The following is a 26986-nucleotide window of genomic DNA, read 5'->3' on the forward strand; positions in this document are numbered from 1 at the left end:
ATCAGAGTTGGAATGCCCTACCTTACCCGTATTTACCATGTTGCCTCCATCTTCTGGAGAAGGGAGAGGAGAACATCAATAGTTCTGGGCTCTGAGTGGGTCCCTGACCCCTCAAGGCAAGGAGGGCCCATCCCAGAAAGGTTTTTGAGCACGGCTGGCCAGCACTGGTCAAGAACGCATGAGAACACTGGATGAGACCACCAAATTTGGTCTGAAGGTTGTGATAGGAAGTCTCCTCCTCTCTGTCTGGATAACGCGTTATCATAGGACATAGACTGTTACAGGAACAGGATGAGGCTTAACTAGGAGGGGACTAGGAATGAAACCACTGAAAGCTCTATGAGAGCTCACTGTTTTGGGTTGGGCTTGGACCTTGCGTTGCCCATCCCCTTGTCAGTGGGCCTGGGGAAGTAAGGTGTCTCCCAAGACACTGCAGGTATTGTAGTCTTGGCCATCCTGGGTTACTCTGGTGAGTTAGGTTCTGGGCTTTCAGTGGGAGGGGTTCTCCTAACAGAAGTCACCTCTTCCTCATGCCATCACCAATTCCTGTCGACCCTGGTAGAATCAACCCTCCAACCGAGACAGATCGATACCTGCCATCTCGGCAGCAATGAGTCTCAGAGTGCAGTGTGGGACCCACACCCTTTCAGGGCCCCCACTCGGTCACAATTATTTTTATAATAATGCCAAGACATTATTTCATCTCCCGATCCTTCAACAAACGCAGGGTGGAGTTTTCTAGAGACTACATGACGTGTGATTTCACAACAGACTGAGCACAGAGGTAGCTGTGGGTATCCAGCAGATTCTATTAAGCCAGGCATTAAAGAGATTTAGACAAAAAGTAAGACAGTACCATTCTTGCGTTAAATGTTTTGGGTTTGGGAAAATACAGTAATTTTTTAATAAAATAAATGATTTATGTTCATAATGGCCTTATTAGTGTCCTTTTAAAATGAATTAATAAATTAATATTGTGACATTTTTTTCCCCAGTTTTCGTATCTAATGCCATAAACGTCAATGAATAAAATCCATACCAACCAAAGCTCTTTGGGGTCCTTAATAATTTTTAAGAGTGCCAAGAGTCCTGAGGCAAACAGTTTGAGAACTACTGGCTTAGAAGGCTGGGGTCAGGCTCGGCTGGGCCTCAAGACGTATTATCTCTGAGAACCCTACAAATAACCCTTCGGCTCCTGGCTGCTTTCTTGAGATCCCCTTTCAAACACTGCTCTGTGGGTCCCGGCTCTGACTAAAGCTAAAATGACAGCTGTAAAGAAAAGTACAAGTGGAAATTCGGGCTTGTCCCGACCTGCAGCTCAAGCCACAGCAGGCTCAGAAAGCCCAAAGATACCAATTTACTTATTTGGGGTGGGAGTGCTCCATTCAGAACAAGCTGTGGCCTGGGCCCCTGCCCACGTGCCTCCATCACTGACCCTGGCAGACCTGTGCTTCCTTCAAGGGAGACTTTGTTCAAGAGAGAACCATTCCTCAGGTCAACAGGTGTGGGAAGCAATGACCTTCTCCACGGCTGAGGTGGCTGTCCCTTTTGAGTTGTCTTAGGACTACGGCCACCACTGCCACCACCACCCCGACCCCGCCCCAGCGCCCTGGGAGCTCACCTGTCCCAATGAAGTAGCAGGTCTTGTGCATTTTGCCCTTGAAGAGCTCCAGCCCGATGATGGCATAGATGATGACCATAAAGAGGACGAGCAGCGCGATGTGGAACAGGGGAAGCATGGCCTTGAAGATGGAGTTGAGGACCACCTGCAGGCCTGCAGAGGGCGAGCAGGGAGGAGAAAGGAGGAGTCACTTCCCCTCTTGGTCTCCTGGCCCTCCCACTCTCTATGTCCTGGGAAGCCTCTGGGTTGGAAGGGGACCCAGAACTGGGCCGGGGAACGGGTTGGGGGAGGAGGAAGGGCATCTGCAGGAGCACCGGCACCCACTCGGCACCCCCGACACAAGCCGGAGGGGTCTGAGCACACGGAAGGCTCTCAGGGCCTTGACGTCCAGGCCAGCCCCTTTGCTGCTCATCGGGGCGGTGTTGCTTTGGATGACGTTAACCTGTTCCAGAATCACGGTGAAAACCCTAGAGGGGAGAAGAGGGAGAGAAGAGGGCTCAGTGGTCAGACAAGCGACTGGTCTGGGACCCTGTGTCTCATCTGTGCTCAAGGGGCCGGTGGACAGGCCTAGGGGACAGGAAGCAACTCTCATTAATCACTAACTCGGGTTTGGTCATGCCGGTCTGGAAAATTTTATTAGAAGATTCTGAGGCCAAGTTCAGACTCTGCACAAAGAGGATTGGATCCATCTGAGATGTCCAATCTGGGCACCGAAGGGGGGTGTTCAGGGACACCCACAGGCACTCACAGGCCGTGGCCTGGGAGCTGAGTGTACCCCGTGGGGGGGGGCTGAAGGTCACCAGTGGCGCTGCACTCAGTGGGGACCCAGAGGAGAAAGCCCAGAGCTGTGTCTCCCTGTGCAGCACTTTCTGACAATGCCCTCTTATTTCCTTTCCTGCTCATTTGCTCCTCCTCTCAATTCACTCGCATTCCCATTATCCTCTGAAGACCATCTCAAACCCTTCTTTATGAATCCTGCCTTTGACAAGGAACCCCTGGGACAAGTCGCTGAGTCCAACAATGGTGCGCTGTGTGCTATTGTTTTCCCACACTCTATTATTCTGTCATCATTTGTCTTGGCCTCCCCCCCCCCAGGCTGGTTCATCAAGAGTAGAGGCCGATTCACAGAATTCTGCCTTCCCCAGTGTGCCTAAAGCCGCATGGGATAATTAGTAAATCATCAACATCATGTTTATTGAGTCGAGGGGCAGCCTAGTGGTTAAATACCAGGTTCTGGAGCCAAGATCGCCTTGGTGCGAATCCTGGCACAGCCACTGGCTAGCTATGCGACCTCGGGCAAGTTGCTTGACCTCTCTGAGCCTTAGCCTCCTTAAGTGGAAAAAATGAGATTGTTGAAAAAGCTAAATGAGATGTAACATGTAAAACACATAGTAAGTGCTTGATAAATGCTGCTGTTGTAATTAGGGGGCGGTTATTAAAAGTTATATTATGGACTGAATTGTGTACCCCTCAAATTCAGATGTTGAAGCCCCAACCCTCGGTACCCGAGACAGTGGCTGTATTTGGAGACAGGGCCTTTTTACTTTATTTTTTAAATTTTTTAACATTTATTTATTTTTGAGAGACAGAGCACAAGCAGGGAAGGGGCAGAGAAAAAGGGAGACACAGAGTCTGAAGTAGGCTCCAGGCTCTGGGCTGTCAGCACAAAGCCCGACTCAGGGCTTGAACCCACGGACCCATGAGATCATGACCTGAGCCGAAGTCAGATGCTTAACTGGCTGAGCCACTCAGGTGCCCTGACAAGGCCTCTTAAAAAAATTTTTTTTTAAATGTTTATTTATTATTGAGAGGCAGAGAGAGACAGAGCATGAGCAGGGGAGGGGCAGAGAGAGGAGGAGACACAGAATCCCAAACAGGCTCCATCCAGGCTCTGAGCTGTTAGCACAGAGCCCGATGTGGGGCTCGAACCCACAAGCCACAAGATCACGACCTGAGGTGAAGTTGGGTGCCTAACCGACTGAGCCTCCCAGGCGCCCCTGACAAGTTCTTTTTAAAGAGTTAAGTTAAGTGAGGCTGTTAGGGTCGACCCTAATCCAATCTGGCTGGTGTCGTTAGAAGAGGAGGAAATTCGGACACACGAAGAGGCACCCGGGTGTCCACGGAGGAAGGACCACGTGGTCGCAGGGAGGAGGTGGCCACCCACAATCCCAGGAGAGAGGCTGCAGGAAAAACCAAACCTGGGAACACCTTGACCTTGGCTTTCCAGCCTCCAGAGCTGCGAGGAAATGAGTTTCTGTTGTTTAAGCCCCCCAGTCTGTGGGATTTGGTTATGGTCCCCCCGGGCAGACAAATACAGGTTTCTAAATATCCATCTCTGTGAGCCCAAATAACAGGTTCCCCATATACCCCACGTAGGTCCAGGGAATAAAGGCGGAGACATTTATAAATGTCCAGAAACTGCTGGCCATTGAAACCACACCCATCATTTCCCATTTTGTGTGAGGTGAAAAGAAGAAAGGAGCCCGTGGTGCCTCGCTGGGGGAGGGGCGGGACCTGTCCGGGCAGTGTGTCACTCTCGACTGGCAGGGGCCAGCCCCTAACAGAGGCTGTTCCACGGCAGGGCGTGCGTGGTGCTGGGGGCCCCGCCTGCCTCTGGGATGCTGGTGGCGGCGGTGGGCACAGCGTCCTCAGAGAGCCCCTCTGACCTCAAACCCCACTCCCCACATGTGGGCCTCACCCCAGGAAGACGATGATGAAGTCTAGCACATTCCAGCCGCTGCGCAGGTAGGCATCCTGGTGGAACAGGAAGCCATAGGCAATGATCTTCATGGCGGCTTCGATTGAGAAGACGATGAGGAAGAAATACTCCAGTTTCTCCTGTGGAGGCAAACAGTCACACCACTCCTCTGTGTATTCCGGGTGTGCCCTTGATCCTCCCGTTCTCTTCTCCTCCAGGCACACTGTTCCTCAGACGTGCCTGCCCCAGGACATTTGCACTGGCTGTTCCCTCCGCCTGGAATTCCCACCCCCCACCCCCAACCCCACATCACCACCACACATCCCCACATTGCCAGCTCCCTCCTTTCCTACAGGTCTTTACTCAAAAGTCATCCCTCACCCAGGCCTTCCCTGGCCCCACAAGTACAACTGGAGTGACCTCTGACTTTTTCTGTTCCTCTTCTCTGCTTTAGTTTATCTTCTTAGCACTTATCCCTAGCTAAAAATACCATATATATTTTTATCTTGTTCATTTTCTGTCTCACCCACTTGAATGTAAACTCCATGAAGTATGTGGATTTTTGTTCATTTCTTTTATCACTCTACTTCCGTGGCCTAGAATTGGATGAATAAATGAATGGTCTGGGCAGCCCCCAAAGTGAAGGTCCCCAGGTGGTTTCTGGTTTGGGCATCTTTCTTCTCGCGCCGTCCTGAGGACCGACAGTGGGGCATGACTGCAGAGAGGGGGTGCATTTCTCAGGACCCCAGATGGCCCTCTCTGGCTGGTCGGGGGTCTCACCTTTAACCCATCTTTCTGTAACCTCCCCCTGCTCGTCCTACCAGCCCGCCCACACCAGCTGCCTTCGGGGAGCCCTCTGGAGCCCACAAACAGGATGATTCAGGGGGAGGGGAATCGGGCACACTGTGTCTGGAGGAGGGCCCGCAGGTACCAGGTGGGGGGGTGGGGGTTTCAGCTCAGCCTCTGCCCTGCAGGAGGCCTTGCTGACCCTTCCACGTTCTGGCCCTGCAGCCCAATTCTCTGATTCTCTCAGTTACCCCGTTCTGGACCCACTCACCCTTCCCCCACCTCTGGGCCCAGGAGAGCTATTTCTAACTGAGAAGGCAGCATCCCCTGTGCCAGGACTCCAGGCTGAAACTGCTCTCCTTGCAGCCATCTGAACCCTGGTTGGTGGCTTCCAAGAGCCCTGCACCCCACCCCACCCCCACCAACCTCCGCGGACAAGCCCAGTCTCCCCAGAGGGTGTCGCCCAGCCCGCAGGCAGGACGGAGCTACAGCACTACACAACTCTGGGAGGGGTTGACTGCCCTCTGGAGCTGACCCACGAGGGGGTCTGTGCCCCAACCAGCGCCCTCCCTTACCATTAGTCACCAACACCCCCAGGAAAGCCCTCCCCCGGCCAGGGCCTCTCCATCAGCACACTCCGGAGGCATAACTCAGATTATGAATTCATAATATGAATTCTTTATTCTGGATGGGGCCACCCCATTAATGATTTGGAAGAGAATTTGTTTTTACTTCCAAGTAGTAGCTGTGGGAAGCAAGGGAAGAGGTTGCCAAATGGCCCGTTGACATGGATGCGGTCCGAGAAACCTCCCAGCTCGTCATTCAGAGAACATTCCCGAGAGCATAGTTTTCCCTTCTATATGGAGGGGGAAACTGAGGCACATATGGACTGACACTACTTTCCTTAACCTCACCCCTAGTTCCTCCCACCAGTTGTAATCCCAAAGCTTGCTTTTTCTTCCAGATAATGTATGGTTAAAATGCAAAACATACCATTCTACTAATGGGCCTATTTACAGGGATTGTGCCTAACTGAAGGTGAAACGGGAATCGTGGGGCACCTGGCTCCATGGGGAGATGCACAGGGCAGTCGGGGCACCTCCCCGCTGAGGTGGAGTGGGGGGCAGCCATGGAGGGCCTCCTTGGAATGAATGGGCTGGGTGCTTTCGTTCCTGGGCAGGGCCGGCTTCCGGGGAGTCAGGCTCACCAGTAAGGGAAAAGCATAGGGAGGAGAGTGAAGTCAAGTCAGCATTTAAAGTTTTAAGTTGCTGCAACCCCAGGGGCAAGACAGTTGAAGTGGGAGTGAGTGGAGGGAAAACAGGGCCCAAAATAGTTGTGGTGCTCAGAGGCTGGGCGGTCAGCCACGTCCACGGGAGCGCTGCCCACACCTGCCACTGCCTGTCCTACGGCCGCCAGACCCTGAGTGAGCTTGTCGAGGCCCGTAGGCCTCAGATGGGGTCACTCAGGTTCCACAGCCTGTTGGCTCCCAGGCCCAGCTCTCCCCACCACACTCCCCTGACCCGATCGCGGAGCACCTGGAACTCTACGGATCTGTCATAGGAGCCCCGTGTGTGCACGTAACACGGGCCCTCGCCCAGGAGGACATGGGAGCAGGATATGTCCCTTCTTGAGTTTTGGGACAGTGTTGTCAATGCCACATTGGGTTGCCCCATGGCCTCTCCAGCCTGGGCTCAGTCTTTGACAGAGGAACAAGGGACATCCATTCCACAGATACTTATTCAATGTTGGACTGGAGGCAGCAGGCAAGACCCTGCTATCTCTCCCCAAGATCGAAGTTATCAACTTTCCCCCAAACATGCCAGTTCCCCTCAGCACCCCCTTCAGAGGCTGCCATCAGCAGGTGGGAGGCAGTAGGTGTGTGGCGTAAAGGTTCCCATCAGCTCTGTTTCTTTGGACGAGTTCCTGACCTCTGTGACCCTCCGTTTCTTCATTTGTAAAGCTGAGATAACGACCACTACCTACCTGGAAGAGTTATTCTGAGGAATAAATGGCCTCCTGTAGGGAAGCGCCCACAACTTCCTGGCACATTCCAAACGCTCAGAAAGCCACAGCTTTTCTTATTAGATGCCTGGGCCTAGTTGTGAAGGTCTGATTTCTGCTTGCACTGTGTTCTACCAGTTTCCACAGAGCTGTTGTCTCGGGTCACTTCTGCGGGTAGCTCACCAGGAAGGACTTGGCTCTGTCCTACCTTCAATTCAACATGCTTAAAACTGATCTCCTCTTACTCCTGAACTTGCTCCCTTCCTCGATTGTCCCTGTCTCAGTCAATGACACCGAGCGGCCCAAGCTAGGAATCCAGGGTCTTTCCTGGCTCTTCCCATCACTCTTCCCTGGGCCGAGGGGCCTTGACTCTGTTCCCTGCTGTGTCACCTGCATCTGGAACAGTGCCCGCCACACCAGTGTTTGTGATCAAAGGAATGAGCCAGTGTCCTTACTGCGCTGCTTCTCAACGTACAGACTGAAGGCTGGTGCTGTCCACAAACTGTTGCTATCAGTCTGAGACAAGCATAGGCAGTGAGAATAAGCATTTGGAAATTGTCGCAGCAATTCGCCACAACTTCCGAGCACATGGGTGGACCATAGCCTCAGGTGGGGCTTGACGAGTCTCAGAGGGCACAGCTGTGACGTGATCCCATGAAGTAGGACCACCTACCAGTCCGCAGTGGATTGCAAATTGAAAGAAGCCACAGGCCGATTTTTTCCCCACATAGTTGTCTCCGAGCCTCTGCTCTGGACCACATCGTACTTCCTGACACATGGCAAGTGCCCAGGAAATGTTTGTTGAATGAATTAAAAAAGCAGTCAACAATCATCATCTCTCCTACGACGTAATTTAAAGGGAGGTTGTGATATTGCATTTATACCATGAAACGTATATTTCTTCTTCAAGGTCTTTGGCACAGAGCTCCTAAAACATTTGGAATTTCGTAAGCGGTGAGAGTTGACAAAGATGTCTTTGTTATGTTAACGGAGTAACGACTTGAGGAACGCACCTAAGGTTGGGACGCATCACCAGAGGAACCAACCCTATCATTAAAAGGTTGGAGCTTTCAGTCCAACCCCCTTAACCTCCCTGGAGGGGAAAGGAGTTAAAGGCTGAATCAATCACCAACGGCCAGTGATGTAATCAACTGTGCCTATCTAAAAAGCCCCATGAAAACCCAGAAGGACAGGTTCAGAGAGTTTCTGGGTTGGTGAACAATGGAGACTCGGGGAAGGAGAGTGGTGCATTCAGAAAGCATGGAAGTTTCATGCCCTTTCCCCCCATACCTTGAGGTCAAGGTGTGCACCTCTTCCATCTGGCTGTACCTGAGTTATATTCTTTTACAATGAACCAGTGATCTAGTAAGTAGAATGTTTCTCTGCATGAGCCACGCTAGCAAATTAATCAGACCCAAGGGGAAGGTCGTTGGAACCTGCCATCCACAGCCCGTCCGTCAGAAGCACAGATAACAACCCGAACTTGCTATGGGTATCTGAAGTTGGGGATGGTGGTGGCAATCTTGTAGGACCGAGCCCTTCATCTGTGAGATCTGATGTTCTATCCAGGTAGACAGTGTGAGAATTTTTTTGAATTGTAGGTTCACCCGGCTGGTGTCAGAGTGTTGCCCAGTGGTGTGGGAAAAACCCCCCACATACACGCTGGAAGTGGGTGCCGAGTCAATACGGGTGCAGCCTCGGGATCTCTATTCCTGAGGAGGGACGCTACACCCCAGGCTCTGAGACCAGAGTAGGGGAGACAGCGCTGATCCCCTGACCCTCCTGACCTCACGGGAGGACCGTGAACCAGTCTGACTTTGCGAGACGAACTTTGTTGCCAGCTTCCTACAAGTGCCTTCACTGCCGCAATCCCCTTCAAGAGAATTCTTGTCTCTCCACAGACAGACCTCTAACTGGGTTTCCCCGGAGTATGGCCCCGACCACAGCCCTTGCACCTGTTCCTGGGGGCGTTGGAGCTGGCCACTCCCAAAGGCCTGGGCTGGAAAAGGCAGGGGTTAGACTGCAGTCCCCTCGCCCTCCTACTGCCTCTATTTCCAGGCTATTCTCCGTCTATGAGGGGCAGCCAGTCCTGCCGCGGAACTGCTCCCCCCGCTGGCATGTCCTGGGCATTGACAGAAGAGGGTGGGAGCTGGCCGGACCCTGTCTGGGATCACAGAAGCAACTGTTAGCATACCGTCTCCCTCCATATCCCTGCCCCGACACTGTAGCCTGCAGGAAGGCGGACTGGACTCCAGTCTCCCGGGCCCCCCGCGCCCTCCCTTGGAGGGCTCAGAAGGAACCACAGCCTAGAGCAGGGCTGACAAAAGAGCCAGAGGCCTCCTGCCACTGCCGGGCCTCATCTCCTGTGTCTGAGTCTCCTTCCCGAGGCTCAACCCATGGTGATCCGTTAGGACACAAATCCTCCTGGTGGGAGGCCATTCATTCATAGTTGTTGTTAACTCTTTAAGGTACACTTGCTTCAAGGAGCCAAAGTGGGTTTGGCGGAGGGAGAGGGAACCCGGTGTGTGTGTAGAGAGCACAGGCTGGGTGAGGCGGGGCTCCGTGCGGGCATCCTCGCACATGCCTTCATGCCCGGGGGCCTCACAGTAAGTGTTCCCAGCAGGCTGGTGGGTGCTGCGGTTATGAGTTACTTTCATCACATTAATGACTGTTTTCCTCCTGGGCTCATCCCCTTTCTCGCTCCCTGAAGCAGACAGCAGTGCTGGGCCTCCTGCCCCAGGAGACGTTTGGGCCAGGGCCCCAGGCCTTTGTTTTCTAAGCCTGAACCCACCATGTGGAAAAAGGGGTTGAAGAGAGAGGGCTGACTCACAAGTGAAACAGAGACTCACCCCAGGGCCGAGAGGCCCCAGTGGTAGATCTGGTCTGGGGTCTGTGTCCTCGTAGTGCCCTAAAGGTGTGGCAGGGTCTGGGAAGAGGCCCCAGGGAGCCCCAGGAAAACAGGGTCTCACCTTGCCAAGGATTCCTGCCCCTTAAACTTTGCATGGAGACAGTGGAGGGTGGACCTGAGGGGAACGTGGGACTGGAACAATAGGTCTCCTCCAGGGCGGACAGAGCGCTGGTGACCCCAGGCCCTTAGCACTGCCTGAGACACAGGCCTGGCTCCAGGCCAGGGCAGGCAGGCCGACTAACCCTAACCCAAGAATAACTGCAGGTGAAGCTCTCCCCATCCAGAGGGACACGGGCTCAGAATCCAGATTACAGTCGATTTCTAGGAAAAAGGATGACATTTCCTGAGCACCTTAGTTGTGGACGAAGGTTCAGTCCTGCTACGCTGTTTTTCCTACTTCCCAGATGAAGAGAGTTGGGCTCAGAGAGGGAAGCCGGGTGTCCGAGGCCCAAAGGGCTAGTCCCACCTGCTGGGACTGAGTCAACGGCTTTTCTGCTAAGCCAGCCTGGTGTCCGGTGGCCACACCATTCAAGGGGTATCCAGGGTCCTGGCATGTGTCTCCATGACCACCTCAGCCTCCAGGTTTGGAAAATGACCCATTGAGGAGTGAGGAACGTGGCTATATTTAGGCCGATGGAGCCTTACCCAACTAGATGTGATCTGAGTGGGTCTCTCCTGCCATCATACTTCCCCCCTCCCTTCCCACAGGGGAGAACCGGGATCCCCCCGGGTCTAGGGGGGTCAGCCATGCCAGGGCTTTCTACCCTAGCAAGACCGTGGAGCTGAGGGTAGCAGGAGGAGCCGCACGCTTGTAGTGGAGGTGACGGAGGGGGACGAGGGGAAAGCCCACCATGCGAGAGGGTGGGAGACCGGTACTGTCTCGGGTAATCGTGATAATATTAGCTATTCGCTGAGGTTTATTAAGTACCCATGTATGTGCCAGGCTATATCCTAGCCACATACATCCATTTCAATCTCACGGGAACCGTGCAAGGGAGGTACTCCTACCCTCATTTTACAGATAAGGAAACTGAAGCACAGAGAGGTTATGTGATTTCTCTGGGGTCACACAGCTGCTATGTGGCAGAGCCATAATGTGAATCCAGACAGGTTAATTCCAGGGTCAGTGGTCCCAACCACTAGGCCGTGCTGGTCTGTCAGATCCTGCCTGCCCCTGCCTCCCCCGCCCCGGCCCAGGTCTGCCCTTGCCCCTTGGCTGTGGTCTGGGAGTGCTGGCCAGGCAGGGAAGGAAAAGAATGACAACTGAACAACTCCCGTGTTGTGTGGGACATGATGCCCTTGCCCTCATCAATGTAAGAGTTCTGAAAGGACCCATCGTGGTCCCTGGTGAGGTGACTGAGGCTCAGAGAGCTTAGGAAGCTGCCAGCCAAAGCCCAGGGTGGAGGCAGGTTTGTCTGACTTGAAACCTCACGTTCCCCATGACTCCCCCATAGGGTGCCCAAGTTTCCTTCAAAGCTTTCGTTGTTCACTACTACCTCCCCGTCCTCAGCCCTGCCCTCCTGTGAGGGGCGCAGACGAGGGGTGGGGAGTGCTAACGCCCCGGAAGGGGAGCAGAGTCCCTGCCGTGGGACAGGGCGGGCTCCAAGGTGAGGCTGAAAGGCAGGCTTTGATTGTACTTTGCCAGACCCTCGTACGGTGACCCAGGCTCGGTCACCGGTGCCCAACAGGTCCCGGATCTCTGAAGGGCAAGGCCAGAGCCGGGGTCCATCTGAGGCCGGAGCCTCCCCAGATGGTGCGTAGAGTGGGCCGCTGGCCGCGGGAGTTGGCGGGCACATTCCAAACCCTATAAAAAAACAACTGCCCTGCTTGCCAGAGGCTTGGGCTGCAGCCTTGTGCATAAGACCGCACGGCAACCGGAACCCCAGGAATGTACCAGGGGCCTGGCCGAGTCTGCTGACACGGGAGGGGTGGCAGGGGTGGGCGCAGTGCTCTCAAAGGTCCAGGGACAGGGAGGCCGGGGGTGCCGACGCCAGGGACAGGCTGAAAGGCCGAATCCCGCTGGCCTGGCCCTGTGCGGGGCAGCACCAAGGCCTACCCGACTGGTGCTACCAAAAATCATCCAGAACTCAGAAATCAGGCAAACGGAGGTCACCGCGTCCTTGTAACGCCATGTTGGAGCATTTCATAACAGGCCTGGCCAAGGATTATTTAATTATCTAGGACAAAGTTTATCAGCCCCAGCCTTATTCATATTTCAAGCTGGGTAACTCTTTTTTGGTGGGAGGGGGCCCTCCTGTGCTTTGCAGGATGCTTAGCAGCATCCCTGGCCTCTACCAGTAGATGCCAGTAGTGTGGGCACGGTCCCCACCAAACTGTCCCTCCTTTCCCTCGCCCTTGGGAACCATTGACCTGGTTCCCCTCTCACTGTTCTGTCCTGTAGAGCTGCAAATGATTTCTGCCTGCTAGAAAAGATAACCCCAATAGGTTACTATTTTACTGCCCGGTGGTCGTCAGCTAGTTTGACACCCAACCTGGCAATTTTATTCCATCATTTCTTTCTTCACTATCATATACTTCTGTTCCGCTAATTCTCTTTGAATCAGCTTTGCCCTCCTGTTTGTTCTGAGGGGAACTAATCTTTAACGTGTGTTCCTTCTTTATTGTAATCAGTCATGTTCGCACTGTTTGAAAAGTCTCCTTGGACGCAGGACTGCTCTGTGGACGAAGTGAGATAATGTAGCGAGAGCAATTAGTTTCCAGTCTGTGCCCAGTAATTAGTAACTCTGACTCTGGTTGCTTTTCCATGTGGGTCCCCTCGGGCCGGTCAAGGTTGGAATGGTGACCCTCCCAAAGTCCCCTTTAACTCAGGCAGGGGGACCTCCTAGGATCAGCGTTGCTTCAGACCTCAGGGAGCAAGTGGGGCTTCAAGGGGCAGAGCTGGCTTTAGAAGATCTTGGTTTGGGTCCAGGGTCTAGGGCCCTGCACTCTGGTCTTGGCTTCCAACTGCCCTTGGACATCTCACTGCCCTTTTGCTGGCCCCAGTGGTGACTCTGTGTCTCTTCTGTCCTCCCGCTTCGCTGACAAGCAGTGCCCCTCTGTGACCCGCATCCCCAGGCTTTTACTCTCCAGGGAGAATTCCGGGACAGGGCTGTGTTAGACACAGGCTTCCCAAGTCTAAGGCAGGCTTCTCTCTTGGGCAAGAGGAGTCCAGCCCAGGTAGAGCCTCGGGCTGGATGCTCTGTGTGTCCATTCTGGCCTGGGCAGGCAACAGCTTCCCAATCAGGAGAAAGCAGACTTACAGTGAGGGGCTGGGGGCTGCTCTCGTGGGACGCCTTCCTGTACCAGTCCCCAGGGCAGCAGGGATGGTCATCATCCTCTGTCCTCCGCTGTCCAGAAGGCCACATCAAGATGCCCCACAAAGGGTACGGGCCCGCCCAGGTAGCCGGGTGGGTATGTGCACCCAGTCTCTGTGCCTCAGTTTATTCTTCTGTAAAAAGGAGAAAAGTAATACTACCTGCCTTGTGGGGCTGTTGTGGGCAATACATGAGATCATGCATATGAAGCATTAGAACAGAACCTGTACGATGCAAATGTTCGACAAATACCAGATGTTGCCGTCGAGGAAGAGGAGGAGGAGGAGGAGGAAGAGGAGGACAGTTTGCTGCAGGATGGGGTTGGGGGTGGCCAGGAAAGCCATTCAGATAAGCTGGATGTTTCAAGGAGTGAAAATGAAGCATTAAAGAGACATCAGGGACAGACAGTGGGTGGAGGAAAGGGGAATTTTTTTTTATCTGAAATACTCCTTTGGTCATACCCTAGAACAACCCAAGGGTCTCTGGGACCAGGGCTTGGTGACTGGGGAGCCCACTCTGAGGCACAGTGGTGCCTCATCTAGTAACTTCTCTGAAGTGTACGATGTCATCCCCATCTTACAAATGAGGGGACCCAGGGTGCAAAGAAGTTAAATAACATGTCCAAGATCACACAGCTAGTATATCAATGGTTCTGGACTAGAAAACATACATTGTAGGGGCTCCTGGGTGGCTCAGTCGGTTAAGCGTCCGACTTCGGCTCAGCTCATGATCTCTCAGTTCGTGGGTTAGAGCCCCGCATCGGGCTCTGTGCTGACAGCTCAGAGCCTGGAGCCTGCTTCGGATTCTGTGTCTCCCTCTCTCTCTGCCCCTCCCCTGCTCATGCTCTGTCTCTATGTCTCAAAAATAAATAAAAACATTAAAAAAATTTTTTATAAAAAAAAGAAAACATACATGGTAGCCCTAGGACCCATTCTTAACCACCACGCTGCTTCCCCAACCTGGCTGATTTCAGAGACCATTTCCCCCTCCGCCATGATGCTACATAGCTGGCCAAGACATGAGCGTCCTGGATCTTCTTCTTGCCATCCTCTGACCCACTGTGTCTCCCCCAGAACTCCCCTGCCCTCTCTGGGCAAGGGCCTCAGTTTCCCCTTCTGTTCAGGGAGGACCCAGGTTTCCCCACTGACACAGAACAGGCAGAGTCGGGGGGGGGGTACCTCAGCACCAGTCCATCACCTGCAGCGAAAGCAGGGGGGAAGGAGATGGAGAGTAGGAGAAAGCTCCTGGAGAAGCACCCAGACCTTCCACGGGAGCCGGCTTCACAGACAAGTGTCAGGATTTCTTTCCCACAATCGGGGGTGCCAGCTGCCCCCTGACTCTGTTTGCACCCAAGTCAACCGTGGGAAGCCCTTCTTGCCCCCTGACCAGCCCTGCCCCCCACCTCTCACCCATCAAATGCTCAGACCTGCAGAGCCCATTGCCCGGTGAACGTGGGCACCTGTATCTCCACGTGTCGGAAATTAAAGTCACTGAGGCCCTCCCTCCCACCTCAGCCTGCTCCTCCCCCGGTGTTGCCTGTCTTGGGAAGCGATACCGCCATCTGCTCTAGCACCCACTCTGAAACCCAAGTGTCATCCTTGTCTTCTTCCCCTCCCCCATGCGTCCGTCCCTACATCCAGCAGTCACCAGGTCCCACTGAGCCGTCTCCTGTCTCTCAACGTCACCCTCTTATGCATCATGCCTCAATTCTAGTCTCCCCTGTTTCCTGCCTGGACAACTTCATGACCTCTTCCTCCCTCTCCCTGCTTCCCGCATCGCACCGCGCTCCAGTCTACCCTCTACACGGTAGCTGGAGAGATTCTCCTAAGCCCCAAACTCCTCTCTCAATCTCTTGCCTCCAGCCCTTTGCTCATGGGGCTTCCCTGCTGAGGCTTCTATAACCCCGACCCCTCCTCCAGGACCAGCCACATGATCGACAGGCCCGGTACGAAGCGAAACACTGTAGGGCCCTTTGTCCAAAAAGTCGGAAATAAATGCCATTGAAGGTATCAAAGTGCAAAGCTTTTTCCTTCCGTCCATGGTTTCTTTTTCAATCTGTCATGGTGGTTTTTGATTGCCTATTTAATGTTGTAAGGCACAAGGGCAGACCCTCACAGGCACTCCCGTCCTCCTCCATGACCTCCTCCAGGCTCCGCCCACCAGCTGCCAGGTTCCCCCCCACACACCATCCAGCAGCCAGACATCCTGTGTCTCGGCCAGGGGTGGGGAAGTGGAGACAGGCATCTCCCTTCCCCCGGGCTTGCTGTCTCCACCCAAGGTGGACAGGAAGGAAGCACACAAGGGTGGATATGGCCACCTCTGCTCCAAGAGACACAGGGGATGTCTGTGTGGTTGATGTGGTTGAGGGATCAGCCACAGGCTCCGCCCGGCGATCATTCACTGAATGGGCCGTGGACCCGTCCGCCCAGGGTGGGGACAGCCATTGCCATGCCCTGTCTTGAGACACCAAAGACAGACCGCATGTATCCAACCCTGACCCTGGCCCAGGGCACCAGCCAGCAGGGAGAGAATGAGCGGTGTCTGTCTTTTGAGGTGGGAAGGTGATAGGAGGTGGCAGAGGGTGAAATGTGAGTGAGACGTGGCTCCAAGCTACTCGTGCACGTACCATGATCTCACTGGTCTTCGCTCACAAAATATGGATTTAGAGATGAAATTATTTAAAATTTCAGTGCTATACCCACGGATCATTAAACCCCAACCATGGGGCCCTTCTGAATGCAGGCCCCGGAGGGACTGCACAGGTCACATGCACATGAAAGTTGGCCCTGTCCTCGTCCTTCACATCTCAGGGAAAACATCCCATCCTCTGGGAGGGAATAGGTTTTCCTCCAGTGCAATATCATAGTGTCCCAAACCTTATAGATTTCCCTTTTCAATTCAGATACTTGTGTAACTGGTTTAATTATCATTTTAATTGGTTGAATTAATTAAGGCCCGTGAAGACAGAAACTAGGTCTACTTGGTTCCCAATCTTATCCCCAGTATGTACCAGGGATATAATGGGCACGAAATAAATATTTGTAAAATGAGTGAGAATGCTCATGAAGAATTGGTCCTTGGGACTCCCTTCTTAAAAACTATGGGTTATTTTGGATGACTGGGAAGTCCCTAACCTTTCTCAGATACCTACAAAAGCAGCCAATAGGGTAAGAGAGAGATAAATGTCTGATTTCCCTTCCTTCTGGTCTAACTCCTCTCATTTCCCTCCTGCTGGATTGTGTGGAGATGAACATATTATTGACAAGTAGGAGTGAGGAATCCACCGCTAGAAGCTGGCTGTGTGACTTTGAGTATCACCTACCCTCTCTGGGCTTTACCCCAAAGGGATCAGATCAGGATCCCTCACTGACTATTAACAGCCTGTCCAACTTTGACAGTTGAGGGGTATTCACTGCTTTGGAAAGGTTTCTGGGTAGTTCTTCCTCTTCCAGGTAATTTATCATCCTGTGTTTATGCACTCTAGACCTTACCCGAGGCGTTGTAACTCCAGCCCACAAGCTAAAGGGAAAGCACACAGGACTGCGTGAAATTTTTAGGACAGCCATTTTGTTTCAGGACGGAAGAGGACAGACCCAGTAAGGTGTAATTTAATAACCTCCAGAGGGCAATTTCTTTTGAAAGTAACCAACTTCTTAAGGAGTTGAAATAAAACTAAGGCCCCCAGATATGAAGTCCTGAAGAGTGGGGTGGACCCAGAGCCCTCCTAGATTCAGGAACACTGAATACTGGGCCTGCCTTGTGGAAGGCCCCTCCCAGCCTCAGTTGCAGTCCTGCCCACATTTTGTCTCACTTTCCTTCCACACGCAGGAGCTCAGAGTTTTTTCTGTTTATAGCCAAGCACACACTTAAAATCCCAACTTCTCGCCAGCTCAAGATAGATTCCCATGGAAACCGGCATAAAGGAGAGGCAAAGAGAAATACCTTTGTTTCAGGCCCTGGATGCATGTTAATTGCCCTCCCCCCCCTCCCCCGTGGTATAAATGCAGGAAAAAACCTGTTGAAATGGCGGGTCCATTGTCCTGTCCCCTCGTGGGCCTGGGAGCACTGTTTCTGTGAGGGATTCCCCTAGAAGTCTTCATGCTGTTACCACATTAGCAACACAGCTGCCACAAAGGCAGGCCCTCAAGTCAGAGAGGCCTGAGTTTGAGACCCTATGGGCAGGACCTGCATGTGGGGTGGTCCCGAGCAAGGTACCCAAACTCTCTGCCTCAGTTGCCTTGTCTTTTACATGGCTTTAATGTTGTTACCTCGCAGGGATACTTCTGCGGATTAAGTAAGACAATAATGTAAAAGATTTAGCATAGAACCTGGCATCTAGTAAGCACACGACAAATGGTAACCATGCTTACTATTATCTAGCTGTTGAGTAAAATCAGCCCTTTTACTCCCTAGGGCTCCATTTTCTCATCCATAAACCAGTGAGGCAGGGAGAAGATAGGACAAATCCCTCCTAGATCTGGCATTTTATGGTTCTGTGTCCGTGTTACTGGTGAAGGGGTGAGGAGAAAAGTGGTATAGAGGTCTAAAACGTGGTCTCTTGGGATTCCTAGACCCCACTCTCCCAGGAAGCAAGTTTCTTCTGGCTTATATCCAGGAAAGGGAAACTAGCCTTCTGCCTCCATTGCTCAGGAGCTGACCTTACTAAGCCTCAGTTTCCACATCTGTCAAATGGGACTACTTTATGGGGTTGCCGGGAGGATTTTAGAAGCTTACTCTCATCAGATGCCCAGCACAGTGCCTGGGCCCTTGCTCAGGGCCGGATGGTAATATTACAGAATCCAGAATTAGCAGGTGTACCCTGCAAAGCTCTTGAGCCACTCAGCCAGCCCTGCAGGTGGCTGGGAGCTAGACTGAGGCTCTGGCATCATCCACCAGCATGCCGTCCACCAGGGGGGCCTCCCTGAGCCTGGGGCTGCAGGCCCACAGGAGGGGGGTGGGAAGACCTGTCTTACCAGACCAAGGTTGAGAGTGTTGTTGTCATCTTCGGGCATGGGCAGGTACACAGCCAGGGCCACACAGTTGGCAAAGATGGTGAGCAAGATGATTGTCTCGAAGGGTCTGGTGCCAGGGTTAAGGAGAGCCCTCGAGTGAGGGGTGGGATCGGTGCAGTCAAGGGGACGAGAGCCCTGAAGGTCCGTCTGGACTAGGAATGTAAAGCCAGGCTGACGGGCCCATGTTGCTCCCTCCCTGCTCTCCTGCAGGTTGTACGTTCTCCTCCGGAACAGGTGACTTCCATTTAGACCTGTTGGGACCTCAAAGCTCTGGTTCCTGGCTGGGGTCTTAATGCTCCGCTGTAAGCGCCTGCCCATCCCCCAACCCTACCTGCCCTGCTCCTGAGGAGCCATGACCTTCTGAGATTCCGGCCAGACAACCTGGGGGGCCCACTCGGAGAACTGGCAAGGGAGGCTGGGGGCTGAGTATCCACAGGGCAGGACAGGGAAAGGGGAGGCTGCCGAGATAGCACCCGAGCCTTGCAGCCAGAGGAAGGACTAGATAACCCAACTGAGTCAGCAGCCCACCCCTGGGCAGCCGTGCTCATACTCGCACTCACTCACCCCTCCCTTCCAGGCTCACCCACCGCTTCACGGGGCCGTTTTCCAGGGGGCACCCCACGCCCATTCCTTGTGGGTGAGCCATACAGCCAACCGGAGAGGAGGGAAAGGGAAGGAGGGGCGCGGTCAGTGGTGGAGGTGGGGACAGGTTGTGGGGTGGGAGGCACGCTTGTGGAGAAGGTCTGGACTGACAACCCCACTCTCTTCCCTCCAGTGTTTGAGAAGAGGCTGGCCACAGGGGCAGAGGCCAGCAGAGGAGGAGGCATGGAGGAGCGGAGGTTGGAGGAGAGAGAACCCACCCAGGGAAACCCGATCTCACGGGAGACGGGCCACAGGGAGAGGCAGCGAGAGGTTCCACGTCACCAGGTGCAGCTGTGGGGAGCAGAGCTGACGCCAACCCCAACTATTCCAACGGGCCCCATGTTTTTCTTATCTTTCCAATTATCCCTTATTCTCCTTTCTTCTAGGGAACAGCTGGTGGGAGCCTAGTCTTCCAGAACCCTACAGAAATATTTCAAATATTCCTGACCTCTCTCTGAGAAGGCACTTGACATAGCCCCTCCCCCCAACCTCCTTCCTCCCTTCCCCAAATAACCCAGATATTTTCACCGGTATTCCCCTCAGAGCTACTGCAAACATAGAAAGGGATCGCAAGTCCCTGGCCCCAGGCTGGTATGTCTGAGCTAAAACTGCCAGGCCTCTTAGCCACTGCCGGGAGCCCCTCACAGCAGCTCTTTGTTCAAGGCCATTTCTCCCCCAACTTCAGCCCCAACCAGCCTCCCCTCACCCAGCAATCTCTTTGCTTTCACACTCTCCCACCAAGGGGGAGAATTTTCTTACAGAGGCCGCCACTTTTTTCTCTCCTAGCCTGTATCAAAATGAGACTGTTGCTTCAAACCCCGCAGGGGAGCCCCATGACAATGTGACTTGGGCACACCTGTGAACCGCCCCTCCCCCAACCCTGGCTCCTGTTGTAGACGGTCCTAGGGCTGTCACTGGGCCTTGGGCAGTGCACTCAGGCCTCAGGAGCCTCGAGAGTTCTGCCGCTCCCTTCCCCCTCAACTGAAGGCTTCCTTCCCAAAGGCTCCTTATGTCATTCTGTGGAGTTCGCCCCATCTCCAAGCCCCCAGTCTCCCTGGCCCCCAATCTCGTGATCTGTGCGCATACCCGGTCTCCCTCTCCCACATTACACGCGCTCTCCCTGATACCCTGGGGACCCTAAAGGATACTTCCATTCCACGATGTTGATGCAGGCCTTCCTCAGGGGGTTCTGGAGGGTCAAGCAGAACAAGGCCCGGGGTGGCCTTGGCAGAATCTCAGGAACGGGCTTCTTGGGTTGTTTCTTCCTCAGGCCCTCATCCTGGGGTGAGGATGGCTCCATGGCCCCCCTGGCAGTCTCGCGGTCTCCAGTTCCCCCACCCCGCTGCCCGCTCCTCCCTGTGTCCCCAGCGCCCCAGCCTTGGGGACTGGACCGGCTGAGCCTGCTGGGCCAAGCGTGCCCTGCTGAGCCAGCCGTGGGCGTGGGCAGGAGGATTACTCCCCCTGCTCCCAGCAAGTAAAATTAGCCTCCGCTCGGCTCCCCGCTGCCTGGCCTGAGCTCCTGAGGCCAGGCAGCTGTCATTCCTTCCCAGCCCAGCCAGTGACATCCCAATACGTCCCTGAGGAGGTTGGTAGGGGGGTGGCGGAAGGAACTTTCACACGGGCCTGGGATGGGGGCGGCGGGCGACAGGATGGAGGGCTTCGAGGCTGGGGCAATCGAGGGTTCAAGAAGGGGATGGCCTATGATGGGGAGCCCCGAACTTCAGACTGGCTCCCTGCTGCCAAGATTAGTACCCCACCCCCCACCTCGCTCCCTAGCCCCTTGACACCGTCCAGAAAAGGTGCTGGGTGGCCTAGTTCGGCACGACTACACCGCACCCCCTCCCATCTCAGTCCCTGCAGCTAGAGGTCAGTCCCCCCCACCCCATGCACACCCCATGTCAGGGAAAGCTAACGCCTCCACACTGGGGTGGAAGGCTCCCCAGAAGAACCTTGAACATGAACGCTTCAGGCACAGCCCCTGCGGCACTGTGCAGAGACTGTGTGCTTCGTCCGCTTCTCCCCCAAGCCCTCAGCGCCTAACTGCACAAGGGTTGTGTCTCATGCCTGGGACCCTGGCCCCGCCCAGATACCGTCCCTGGTGTACACAAAGCTCTGTCAATGTTAGTTGAATGCAGGAGCTAACAGAACACCCCACACCACCCACAGGAAGTGCTCTGAGCTGCCAATGGGAATGCAGAGGGGCACCAAAGCACGTGGGGGTAGACAATGAGCTGGAATCACAAAACCCAACAAATCTTTTATTTAGCCTCTTGGTACAAACACTGTGCCATATGGTCCCACTGCCCACAGAGGGATACAGGCTGAAGGGAAAAAACACAGTCCTCACACAACCTCGGTGGGGGAGGGGGGGGTGAGTATGAAAAGGCTACACCAGGAGGTTAGGGCTGGGGGTGGATCCTAGCCCTCCATCAGGGAAGCCAGAGGGCGCCACCAAGGCCCCCTCTGGGCTTCTTCCCAAGTCTGATCTCGATCTCGGCCGAGGGCAAGCAGTAGTCTGGCCTCCGCCGCGGCCTCTGGGTTCCTCTCGGGGTGGGGTGGGAGGCGGGGGTGGCAGGCCAGCCCCCAAAGTGGACGCTAGTGTTTGAGGCCATCTCGTGGACGGCAAGGGCACGGCTCATCCAAACCAAAGACCGGCTGGCCTCCTAGGGAGTCGCAGACACAGGGTTGCGCCTGTGGCGACAGAGGACGGGGCAGGGCCACCACGGCGGGTTGTGCACCACCCCGCCGCGGGCTGAAGCAGAGACGGAGACCCATCCAGGGACGGCCGTCCCGGGCTGCCCTCCTGAGGCCTGGAGCGGGCGCGGCGCGCACCCGCAACTTCCCGGGGCCCGGCGCCCTCACTGCTCCGACGGGGCTCCTCCGGTCTCTGTGGTGCCCCCTCTATCACCGATCAGTGGCTGGATTCCTCCGACTCAAAGAAAGGCGAGGAGGAGAAGCAGGAAGACTCGGACGACTCGGGCACCAGGGAGGCGGGCCCCCGGGCTTCGCCATCGCCCGGACAGTCGGACGGGGAGCCCGCGGGCTGCGCGCCGTCGGGGGCCGCGCTCAGCAGCTCCTGCAGGTACTTGATGTAGCGGATGGCGGCGCGCAGGGTCTCCACCTTGCTGAGCCGCTTCTCCGCCAGGGCGCCAGGGAGGTGGCCGCGGAGGCGCGCGTAGCCCTCGTTGACGCACTTGACCCGCTGCCGCTCGCGCTCGTTGCGCTTCTGGATGAAGGCGGGCTCGAAGGGGTAATCGTACACCCCGAAAGCACCGGGGAAGGGCACGTAGGGGAACACGCCCGCGTAGGCGTCGTAATACTGCGGCTCGGCCGGGCCTGGGTACAGCAGCAAGGGCACGTTGCCCAGGGGCTCGGCGGGGGGCAGGGGCGCCCGGCGCGGAGGGGGCACGACGCCCAACTGCATGCAGCTGGGGGGCGCCAGGGACCGCCGGTCCACCAGGGCCCGGCAGAAGTTATTGTTCATGGTGCCGCGTGGAGCTGGACCCAGAGTGAGACCCTCCCCGGGAATCGCCCCTGCCTGGGGTCTGCGCCGTCCTGACCACGGGGATGAGTCACATCGCCAGCCACGGCCCTGGGGTACGAGGATTGGTTAGGGCTTCTCTTTGCCCTGTGGGATGGCCTCCGAGGTGTCCCAAACACCAGTCATCGTTGCGGCCTAGCGGGGCTCCTGGCAGGGACTCAGCAGGCACCCTCTCCAGTCCAGTAGTGGCGCTGCACGGCTCTGGGGACCCCTGCCCTCTTCCGGGGCGCCCATGTGGGCAGGACGGCAGGCCTCTGCACCCCGCCCCCTCCTGAGCCCAGCATGCGCACCTCCCGCGGGCACTAACCCTGGGGCTCCATTCTGGTTCTTGTTCCTCAGGGCCTTGGGGATCCCCCGGCTGCCTGGGCTGCAAACCGCCGGCTGCTGTTAGGAGTGTGCCCGCTCAGCTCAGGGACATGTTTCTAAAGAAGAGGAGAGTGAACACATCAGTTAGGAAAGGCTTTCTATGATGGGCTTCTTTGTGTTACCCCCATCCTCAAAGGGGATGTAAGCACTATGAGGGGAGGCAGTGTGGCTGCTGAAGACGATATACGGAGAGCAGGGTTCAGCCCTGCGTTCATCCCTTCATGGTTGGGGGGCCTCTCTGGGTCATGGTTTCCGCATGTGGAAATTTAAATGTCCCTCACTGGAGGTTAATAATATGGGAGAATCATGGAAACCAATTTGTCAATAAATTTCATATATAAAAAAAATAATAAAAATAAAAAAATAAAAAAATAAAAAGTAAATAAATAAAATTTTAAAAAATAAATAAAAAAATAAAAATAAAAAAAAATAATATGGGAGAATCAAATGAGAAAAAAATATACCAAAAAACCCCACAAAACAAACAACCCTGGGCCTGGCTTATAAAAAGTGTCCAATGACCCTACAACCCAGCAATCACACTAGTAGGTATTTACCTAAAGAACACAAAAATACAATTCAGAGGGATAGGTGCACCAGATATATATATCAGTATTATATACAATAGTCAAATTATGGGGAAAGCCCAAGTGTCCATTGATAGATGCATGGATAAAGAAGATACACACACACACACACACACACACACACACACACACACACACACTGGAATATTACTTGGGCACAAAAAAGAACGACATCTTGCCATTTGCAACAACATGGATGGATCTAGGGAGTATAATGCTAAATGAAATCAGTCAGAGAAAGACAGATGCCATATGGTTTCACTCATGTATGGAATTTAAGAAACAAAACAAACAAAGGGAAAGAGAGAGAGAGGAGCAAAGTAAGAAAGAGACTCTTAGCTATAGAGACAAAACTGACAGGTACCACAGGGGGGTGGTTGGGGGATGGGTGAAATAGGTGATGGGGATTAAGGAGGGCACTTGTGATGAGCACCGGGTGTAGTATGTTAACTCACTGGAATTTAAATAAAAACTTTTTTATTTGTTTATTTTTAATGTTTTTATTTATTTTTGAGAGAGAGAGAGAGAGAGAGAGAGAGAGAGAATGAGCTGGGGAGGGGCAGAGAGAGGGAGACACAGAATCCGAAGCAGATTCCAGGCTCTGAGCTGTCAGCACAGAGCCCGACACGGGGCTCAAACACACAGACTATGAGATCACAACCTGAGCCGAAGTCGGATGCTTAACCGACTGAGCCACCCAGGTGGCCCACACTTGCTCATCTTTGTCCTTCATTGGGTCCCAACTCTGTCCCCAGTGAGCTCTGCCCTCCATGCTGAATGAAAACCAGGAAAACTCAACAGCGATTCCAAGCGCCATGGAGACCTGCATCTGCTCTCAAAAGCGGAAGCAACTGTGTCAGACATCAGGACAAATTCACATATCCCTTCCCTGCCCAGCAGCCTTTCAGGGCTTCCCCCTCTTTTGTTCTAGAAAACCTCTCTCAGACTCCCAGCTTTATCAGGACCACTCTCTGCTCATTCCTGACCTCACTCCTTGGCTTCTACTGACTGATCTTGGGACCCATCTCACACCTTTCTTGATTTTCCCCATCCCCGCCGTACTTTTGAGGGAGCTCCGGCCCCTGCTGACGGCCGGAGCTTAGCAGCCCCCAGCGCGGACTTTCGGGGCTGTGCCTTCTGAGTCTTCAAGCAGACTGTAAGCCAGCAGAGGGCAAGGGCTTGGCCTTTCATTCTTACATAATGAAAGCGTATACAACAGCTTCTTGCCCAGTGTTGGGTACATAACGGAGCTGACAATTATTTGCCAGTGGTGCCCTTTTTTGGTAAAACCATGGGATCCAGACTAGACTCTCCCACGTGACCCCCGTCTCTTCGTATTTGATTTAATTCATTCAAGTTTCATTTTGATAGAGGTCAGTTTCTGTACCTCGAATGACAATTTCCGTAAATAGAACTTCGTATCTATTTGTGTTGACTCGATTTCCGATAACTTACTTTCCTCACACACTGTTTACGTTCTTCGTAAAACTCTGCAGAGAAGTGACTCAAACAAGAAACCTCCCAGCTTGATGATCCGGAGCCAGTTCTGTCTTTACCGCGAGGAAAGAGCGGAGAGCCTGGGAGGGAGCCTGGGCGAGAACACGCCTGCCTGCACGTGCGCTGTGCTCCACCCCTTCCGCCATCGGACTCCGCCCCCGCCTCCCCCGGCACTCGGGGACACAGAAATATCACTGAGAGGCAAGACCGTCATGCGGGCAGCGCCGCTTTACCCAGGGCCTCGTGTACGCTAGGGGTCGCTCTAGGCGCTGGGATAGGGCGGCGAACACGTGAACACGGCAGTGACATAATGGTAATGATAGTTCTAGCTGGTATTTATTATTTATGATGTGCAAGGCACCATGCTAGGCGCTTTCCATGAATCATCCCCTTTAACTCCTACACCATTCTCATGAGGTCGGTGCTAGAATCGACCAGTATTACGGGGGGGGGGGGGAGGGATGGAGGCTCATAAACGTTAAGGTACTGCCCAAGTTTCCACAGTGAGTAATTTCATAAACTAACAAGTGCTAAATGACCATACCCTTCTTCATGCTTCTTCCCTCACTCCTTCCCCCAGGATTTCCCCCAGTGGCTTCACATTTGAACCAAAAGATCTCAGAGGGGCTTGCTCTAACCTAACACAAGTGTCTTTTTTTTTTTTTAAGTAGGTTTCACGCCCCGTGCAGAGCCCAGCGTGGGGCTTCAACTCATGACCCTGAGACCAAGACCTGAGCTGAGATCAAGGGTCGGACGCTGAACCGACTGAGCCATCCAGGCAATCCCGGGTATCTTATTAAATTATGATTCCTGTTGGAGGAGATGTCCCACTGCAGATTTGAATAATCCTGCTGTGACTGAACTTCTGCTCTGGTGACAGAGGTTCCTCAGGTCACCTTGGGAAGGTAACTCCCCCTTGAGGATATTCTGGAAGGATAGCCATGAAGCTCTGTTGGGAAGGCAAGAATTGGGATGTAATCAGGCTGAGTCAAGCATCAGGAGCTGTACTCCAGGAAACCTGATAAAGACCCTTGCCTGAGCTTAGACAACCTGGATAGTGAGTGGGATGGTCCTCACTCAAAGGTCTGCAGCCTGGGCAGGATGCGGTCAGCAGCGGAGAGGGAACTAACCCTTCCTCTTAGTTCTCTCGGCGGGGCAGAACCGTGTGTTAACAGTGCCCCCGTGTGGCGAGGAGAAGCAATGGCAGTGGTTGATGAAATTCCAGGTCAGGACCTCCTGAGCTTTTTAAGGAACTGCCTGCTCTAAGTCTCCGTTGGGAACTGTGTTTCCAGGTCTTCTGGAAATTTAAGGAGGAGGAAGACCCCCCACCCCCATGAAGACTCACTCAGTTTTCTGTTAAGATATACTAAATTCTCTTCCTGAGTTTGTGGATCAATTCGCATCACTTAAACTTCTGTTATGTACAATATGTATATCGAGCCCCGCATCGGGCTCTGTGCTTACAGCTCAGAGCCTGGAGCCTGCTTTGGATTCTGTGTCTTCCTCTTTCCCTGCCCCTCCCCTGCTCATGCTCTGTCTCTCTCTGTCTCAAAAATAAATAAAAACATTAAAAAAAGATTTTTAAGTATATATAATTAAACATGTTTTGTTATTTGTTTTGAACAGAAACTTGCACATTGTGTCAGTATTAGACAACTCGCTAGATACAAGTGTGGTTCTGAAGTCACGAGGCCCCCCCCCCCCCCCATGTTAGCTGTAGTGGTGACTACTGGATGGGTTAAGTTCAACCAACCCATAGATTGCTTTAAGCAGCCACAAAACAGCACCCGTGGGCAACGCTGTCCACTTTCCAAAGGGGTGCTGGCTCCTGTCTGGGACTGAGGGCACTCCTCGCCCCTGGCACCCCCACTCCTCACAGTTCTGCCCCACTCTGGTTTATTTTCACCCCGGCACAGCGGGGCAGATGTGCAGGGCAAGAGGTACCTGATATTTTTCCATGAAGCTTACCTCACGACGCGAGCACACCGAGCTTCCCCCTTTAGGACCACAATA

The 26986-nt window shown here is 53.9% G+C and overlaps 2 protein-coding genes across 2 annotated transcripts in view; both read right to left on the reverse strand.

Moving 5' to 3' along the window:
• CACNA1S (calcium voltage-gated channel subunit alpha1 S) overlaps nucleotides 1-20351 on the reverse strand; it is a 63866-nt gene extending 43515 nt beyond the window's left edge. Inside the window, 5 exon segments of the mRNA XM_030302563.1 lie at nucleotides 1622-1774; nucleotides 1946-2088; nucleotides 4320-4459; nucleotides 18302-18407; nucleotides 20131-20351. Coding sequence (XP_030158423.1) covers nucleotides 1622-1774; nucleotides 1946-2088; nucleotides 4320-4459; nucleotides 18302-18407; nucleotides 20131-20282 — 694 coding nt within the window. The 5' untranslated portion in view covers nucleotides 20283-20351.
• A 1173-nt stretch (nucleotides 20352-21524) lies between these two features.
• ASCL5 (achaete-scute family bHLH transcription factor 5) lies at nucleotides 21525-22743 on the reverse strand. The gene has a single exon (XM_030302564.1). The coding sequence runs from the start codon at nucleotides 22464-22466 to the stop codon at nucleotides 21894-21896; it is 573 nt and encodes a 190-aa protein (XP_030158424.1). The 5' UTR covers nucleotides 22467-22743; the 3' UTR covers nucleotides 21525-21893.
• Between the last annotated feature and the right edge of the window lie 4243 nt (nucleotides 22744-26986).

This window comes from Lynx canadensis, chromosome F1 (assembly GCF_007474595.2).
Source record: "Lynx canadensis isolate LIC74 chromosome F1, mLynCan4.pri.v2, whole genome shotgun sequence".
Lineage (NCBI taxonomy): Eukaryota > Metazoa > Chordata > Mammalia > Carnivora > Felidae > Lynx > Lynx canadensis.